General features: G+C 46.4%; 1 protein-coding gene across 2 annotated transcripts; it reads left to right on the top strand.

Moving 5' to 3' along the window:
• Window positions 1–2761: 2761 nt before the first annotated feature.
• Window positions 2762–4888, top strand: LOC4341811 (protein G1-like2). 2 transcript variants are annotated; one of them, NM_001421702.1, is made up of 2 exons: window positions 2762–2992; window positions 3615–4888. In NM_001421702.1, exon 2 carries the CDS (start codon window positions 3660–3662, stop codon window positions 4491–4493), a length of 834 nt encoding a protein of 277 aa, NP_001408631.1. In that variant the 5' UTR covers window positions 2762–2992; window positions 3615–3659; the 3' UTR covers window positions 4494–4888. The 2 variants fall into 2 exon arrangements, with proteins under 2 accessions (NP_001408631.1, XP_066167275.1); XM_066311178.1 differs by having other exon boundaries at window positions 2896–3395; window positions 3615–4882.
• The last annotated feature ends 2202 nt before the right edge of the window (window positions 4889–7090 follow it).

Genomic DNA, 7090 nt, shown 5'->3' with positions numbered 1-7090 from the left:
AGCTTAACCTATTTTTTTTATTAATACACGTATAATTATATTTGTGGTGTTAATAATAATTAGTCTTGTGTCAACCAAAAGATCGGTTTCGTCAACCAAAATTAGGTTTAAAAACCTAAGTTTTGGCTGCGGCCGATAAAAATATCATTGGCTGGATATTTGGGCTGTGGATTTTTAGCTGCAGTCATTGACGTGGCAATTTTTATTGATTGGTGTACTCAAGTTACTAAGAGTGACGAATAAATCGTGGCAGGTTTTGACTAAAAAAACTACATCAAACCATCAATAAATGATAGTGTCATGGTTATGGATAAATAATAGTGTCAGGGTTATGGATACCACATACCTAATAGTAGTTGACTAAATCTCGGTAGGACCCACCACTTACCATGTCTTATACGGAAACAAACTTCGGATATAGGAGGTGACGGAGCTCGTGGCTCCTCACCGGGAGACCGCGCAGGCCCCCCTTTGCCAGTTCGGCCGGGGGCTTAGGGTGAAATCTCAAGCTCTCTCTGTATGTGGAAAGATCGTCTGCCCGGAAGAAACGCGAGACACGGACGATGTATACAGGTTCGGGCCGCTGGGAAGCGTAATACCCTACTCCTGTGTTTTTGGTGGATCTGTGTAAGAGCAAGTTACAAAATATCAAACAGCCCTCTCTTCTCTCGGGAAAATCCAGCCCCTCTCTTTGTGGGCATGGTCCTCCTTTTATATCTTAAGGGGATACCACATGTACCCTCCTCCTTCCAAACTGGACTTTTCTTCTCTTTATGGACGGAGGTTGGTATGGTTGCCGTCCGAATGACACTTCGATGGGACAGCCCACACCTACCTCCACTCCCGGCGGAGACAGGCGCAACGTGGGATCGTGGCTGTCTGTTGCCGACGTGACCAGTGTCAGACCGGTCACAGATCGGTCATTCTTGTCCTCTATGCGTCAGTTCAGCGATCTGCATGATCACCCTTCTTTTTGTAGCATCTTGCCTGTAATGGTTGGGATGAAGCCTGGTATTCATCTAACCAGGGCTAACGTGCCATCTCTAAGAGGTAACACGCTAGCTCCGGCTGGAGACGTGTGCCTAGAGGCTCTCGTCTTGACGGGACGGGGCGAGGCGTGCGTCAGACCGCCAGTCGCCACCTAACCGTTGATCCGACCGGTCTGTGACTGGTCACAGACCGGATAAAAGAGCGCGCTGCATTGCGCTGCATGCAGCGTGACACGCTTGACCAGACCGCAATAAATGCGGTTAGGTGAGCCCTAACGTGTTCGCCCAACCTATGTACATAGTGCAAACCCCACAAGGGGTCGGGGCACCTCGGCCCTCGGGGCTGGGGCAGGAGCAACCCGACCCCCCCCCCCTCGGGGAAAATCAGGAGGAGGGCGGACACCTCACCCTCGGGCCCGACGTCCCCGAAGGTGCCAGGCCACGTGGGCGATTCAATCTGCCTCAAGCCTCCGGGCGCAATACCCCCGGTCCCATATCACCGACAGGAGGAGTTCCGCATAAGGAAGGATAACCAGAATTCTACATGGAAACGACAAGAACTACTCGGATTGTATCCATATTGGTTTCCCTAGTTCTATTTAGACAAGGGGATACCTATGGGTATAAATACAAGACCCCATAGGAGGAGAGGGGGCGCGGACAACATAAACGCCACAAAGCCACAAGCCAACATACGCCAAGACAAGACGACGGATATCGACTTCAGGGATAAGCACGGCTAGTTCCCTACGGTGTCTCCGGATACTGTCAGGAGAGACGAAAGCGCTATCTCTGATCTCGCCGGGTACGGATTCGAGGAGGAAGACTACCCTGTTGTCGACTACGAGTCAGATCTTCAGACCGCCATGTCGACAACAGTTAGATAAGCTACCCTAAATATTGTACTGGTGTGATTATGGTGAATAAGAGCAATACCGGCTTCGGCTAACAGGATGTAGGGTTATTACCTAACAATTCAGGGGCCCGAACTTGTATAAAAATCCTTGCCTCTGTCTCTTTTACCTCAGTTTCGCGTATATCCTAGTACCAACGATCCCCATACTATACAAATACCGGAATCGCGACATCAAACCTCGACAGATAGTATAGCATAAACTAACACCGACCGAAATTCAATGTTCAACCCCAAATTTTTGATCCCTGCTACATATCAAAGGATGTTTTTAGATCAGGGGTGTAAAGTTTTGGCGTGTCACATCAGATATACAGACACACATTGGAAGTATTAAGCGTAGTCTAATAATAAAACAAATTACAAAATCCGCCTGTAAACCGCGAGACGAATTTATTAAGCCTAATTAATCCGTCATTAATAAATGTTTACTGTAGCACCACATTATCAAATCATGGTGCAGCTGGGCTTAATTAAAAGATTTGTCTCGTAATTTACACGCAATCTATGTAATTATTTTTTTTATATTTAATAGTCGATGTATGTGTCAAACATATGATGTGATATGGTGTAAAATTTTACCAGAGAATCTAAACTGGTCCAAAGTTGCACTTTGTGGTGTTGACAAAAGGGGTAGTATATATAAAATCCAATTTGTCACGTGTCAACCAAAAGGCCAGGTTTCTCCAGCAGAGGTAGCTATCCCAATACGCACGTACGTATGTACTCGATACTTGTAATACGCAAATACTGAACGTTGTATCACCCACACAAATACTGATACATATACCTATACGTATGCGTCACCGTCGCTGTTGCACCTGCCAATTGCCATAAATGCCCCGGGTCACCACCCGGTCTCTTCTCCCTCCCCCCCTCTCTCTCACTCCGGATCGATCAGCTTAGCTCCACCCAACCCCCAGCCGCGTCGACTAGCTGAGCTGAGCTTTCCCTTGGCCTATATACTCTCTCTCTCTCTTCTCGCCCCACCCTACTCCTTCTAGTACCTCCGAGCTAAGCCACTCCACCGCCGATTGATCGCGTCACGGCGGCGCAGCCCGGCCGCCAGCGTCGTCCGTCCGATCGGCAGGTGAGGGAGTACTGGCTACTGTTGTCTTCTTCTTCTTCTCCCTCTTCTTCTTCCTGCAGCTGCCTGCTGCTGCTGCAGCGGATTCTGCAGGTCGCGTCGCGTCGTGTCGCCTCTGATGGTGGTGTAGCATCTCTCTCTCTCTCCTGTGGCGCGTGTGTCAGTTCTTGGGCTGCTGTAATTAGCCTCCTGGCAAGAGAGGTGTTCAGAATTCAGATCAGGGCCACCCCGTACTACTAGAGCACTAGCTGCAGCAGCGGTCTCTGGTCTGGACCAGCGAATCCAATCGCCCCACTAGAGATAACCAAACCCTAGTTGCATCTGTATCTCTCCTTGCGTGTTTGGTTGTCCTTAGCTGGTGAAGCAAAGCGCCGGGGCAGCAGCAGAAACACCCAACCGATTCACAGTTAATTTCTTGATCGATTTATTGAGTACGGCTTCCCCAGCCGCCTTCAATTTCGTTTGCTTTATGCTTGGTTTTTTGGTTCCATCGATTGCCGAGAATTCGAGCATGCGATCGCTAGCGGCAATTGAAAGAAGATGTGGCTTTAATTTTTGGTTGAATTCATTTCATGGGGGGGGGGGGGGTTGATTTTGATTAGCCTTTTTGTGTTGACGCATGCAGATCTGAGGAGGGAGAAAGGTTTGCTGCTGCTTGTGCTAGGACGTCATGCAGGGAGGCGGCGGCGGGGATAGCTCCGGCGGCGGCGGCGGCGAGGCGCCGCGGCCGAGCAGGTACGAGTCGCAGAAGCGGCGGGACTGGCACACGTTCGGGCAGTACCTGCGCAACCACCGGCCGCCGCTGGAGCTGTCGCGGTGCAGCGGCGCGCACGTGCTGGAGTTCCTCCGGTACCTGGACCAGTTCGGGAAGACGAAGGTGCACGCCGCGGGGTGCCCCTTCTTCGGCCACCCCTCGCCGCCGGCGCCGTGCCCGTGCCCGCTCCGCCAGGCGTGGGGCAGCCTCGACGCGCTCGTCGGCCGCCTCCGCGCCGCCTTCGAGGAGCACGGCGGCCGCCCCGAGGCCAACCCCTTCGGCGCCCGCGCCGTCCGCCTCTACCTCCGCGAGGTCCGCGACAGCCAGGCCAAGGCCCGCGGCATCGCCTACGAGAAGAAGCGCCGCAAGCGCCCGCCCACCTCCTCGTCTTCGTCTCAGGCCGCCGCCGCCGCCGCCGCCGCCACCTCCCCGGCGAGCCCAGCCGCTAGCCCGACGCCGCCACCGCCACCGCCGACGGAGAGATCAGCCGACGTGCGGCCGATGCCACCGGAGGGCCACTTCTTCATCCCGCACCCACACTTCATGCACGGACACTTCCTCGTACCGGGCGGCGACGCCGACCACCACCACCAGGTCTCCAACGCCGGCAATGGCGGCAACACCAACACCAACACCAACACCAACACCGGCGGCGGCGGCGGCAACGGCGACGAGATGGCGGTGGCGATGGCGGCGGTGGCGGAGGCGCACGCGGCGGGGTGCATGCTGCCGCTGTCCGTGTTTAACTAGCAGTAATATTCAGAGATCAGCAGCATATAGCAAAAATCAAGGTAGGGCTTAATCAAATCCGGGGGAGGGTTTTAATTAATGGATTACTCCAACCTTAGTTCGTTAAAACCGATCGATCGATCGATGGATCGATGCGTCTCATCATGATGGAATGATGGATTCGATTGGATTCGATTCGATCGAGCTATCAACGTAGCGCTACTGTGTATGTACTGTTTGTGTTCTTATCAAACTCTACTCTTTTGGTTACATTTCCTGAGCTGCATGCCCCGGAGTGCCTGCCTGCTACTGTAGGGTTTTTAGTACTTCTGTCATCATGCTTTGGCTTTCTGTATGGTATGCTCATCATCATCATCATCCATAATTAATATAATGCAAGGTTAATTTTATTTCAAGTGTATCTGAACTAACTACGGTTTCTGTTGTCAAGTACTGCTAATATAAAATTTGATATTTACATTTTGGTTTTGCTGTTTTTTTTCCGTCCCTCGAATTTCCTGCTTCCAATTTAAAGTGGCATGAAATATTTGTCCATGGCTTGCATTACCATTTTACTAGTAGGAGTACTAGCTCACAAAGGTTACCGATTTTTCGTTTAAATATTATGACGCTTAATTAATTCCAGATAAGGCCTGAGCTATTTGTTCCCTTTCTAGAGACCATCAATGCAGGCCACTTTATATCGTGTGTGTTCAGACCTTCAAGTTAATGCATGAATGAATATTGATGTCATTAGCCTCTTCCCTTGTCTCTCAATCTTTTTGGCCTCAGAATGATGTATGTAGAGGGCATGGTCCAGTATCTGGACATGTAAATTAATGTCAGAAATCAATTAAAGCAGCAACATTTTCTATTTGGGCACAACATAAAACTGTTACCACTTCTTTTCTACCTTCTGTTTCAAGGTAGTTGTTGAAGTTTTTACTGTATTTGTTCTGTCCTTTTTTTTTCTTAAGAATCCGATTTATTGATTTTAACCACACTCCCTCTGTCTCTGTAAACATCCTTCACTTTATATTTTAAAACGAAGCTAATATTCTCCGGGGACCTTCATCTCCTCGGCCAACAGATCAATGACAATGTTTGTGCGGTGAATGTTTTTTCCTTACTTTATTTAATATATATTGTGGTGTATAATATTTTCCTCGAGACTTATATTTGCAAAGAAGAAAAAAATCAGTTATACAACGGAAGATCAGTTTATGTACCAAGTCTCTTGAACTAACCCATTAAATCGCAGGAATAAAAGAAAGTATAGAAAAAAATATGGGATTCTAACAGGATTGCAAATGCAAAAAAAAAAAACAATGGAAATGACTGTTTGATTCGACCGGAAAAAAAACATAGGAAGCAGATAGGAGAAATAGAGTCAGAGTAAATTTTTCAAGAGGTTGAAGCAAATGAGAGGATTGTCCATTCCATATAAATTTTAAAGGATAGGATATGATCCAATCTTTGTTTCGAAGACCTTTATAAGAATTTTTCCTATAGAATTAAAATACTTTAATTTCTATGTTTTTCCTTACAAATCAAAGGGGCCCAAAGCAAGTCATCCGTCCACTCTTCCCGTTGCAATGTTACAATCATTTTACTAGTGATACAAACCGTGTTGATTCATGAGTCTTGCTACTGTTAAAAAAAACTCTCTTTATATTCTTAAATACAAAAAAGTGTTGACTTTTTAAATAACGTTGGATCATTCGTCTTATTAAAAAAACTATCACAAATATAAACAAAATATAAGGTATGGTTAAAATAAAATTAATAATAAAACAAGTCACAACAATAATATAAATTAAATAAGATATATGGTCAAATGCCCAGTTCAAATCAAAAGTGAACATCGTGAAGATAGAGAGATCTACTACCAGAATTCAAGTGACAGTATAAATGAATCAGTCGTACTCCAGTTCTATTGAATTGGAAAAGAAAAGCGATATAAACATAATTTTACTCCTAGTAAAAATCATTGTAAAATATCTCAACCTTTTTTTCGTCTGTAAACGAGAAGGGACCGGGGACAGACTACAGACACTAGATTGATGAACCTTATGAAGCTTACGCTAGTTACTGTTCGTATTTGACTATTTGTCAGCCTTCCGACCGAACTCGATAAAAGGTAGCTACACTGTAGAAACTTTTTCATGCCTCCTGTAATAAATTCCTGGCTCTACAGTGTGAAATATCAAGCAACAATCAGAAAGTACTGTACATAGTGGCCTTATTAGCTCTTTGTATTGTTATATTTTATAGTAATTGCGAAGCTAATTACTCACAACAAAAATAGCAAAATCTTACAGATTTTTTTAACATCTTTAATTTTAAAAATAACTCAGGTTGTGTTCGGAGCAGCAAGCTATGGCAGCGTTGCAGCCGCAGCAACAGGACTTATAGCAAGCAAATTTCTACTAAAACAACAACAGCATTGCGGCTGTACAACCACCTTCTAACTTAACCGAACAGACCCTCTCTTTTTTTTTTTCAAATTTGAACATTTCGACCACACCATGTTGTCATTGTTAGCTCTATCATTCGTTCTTTAGCTTATCAACCGTATTCAAAATTTAAATTTTATAATTTAATTCTTAGAGTATTAC

The sequence above is a fragment of the Oryza sativa genome, chromosome 6, assembly GCF_034140825.1.
Source record: "Oryza sativa Japonica Group chromosome 6, ASM3414082v1".
Lineage (NCBI taxonomy): Eukaryota > Viridiplantae > Streptophyta > Magnoliopsida > Poales > Poaceae > Oryza > Oryza sativa.
This window is presented reverse-complemented; position numbering and strand designations above follow the sequence as displayed.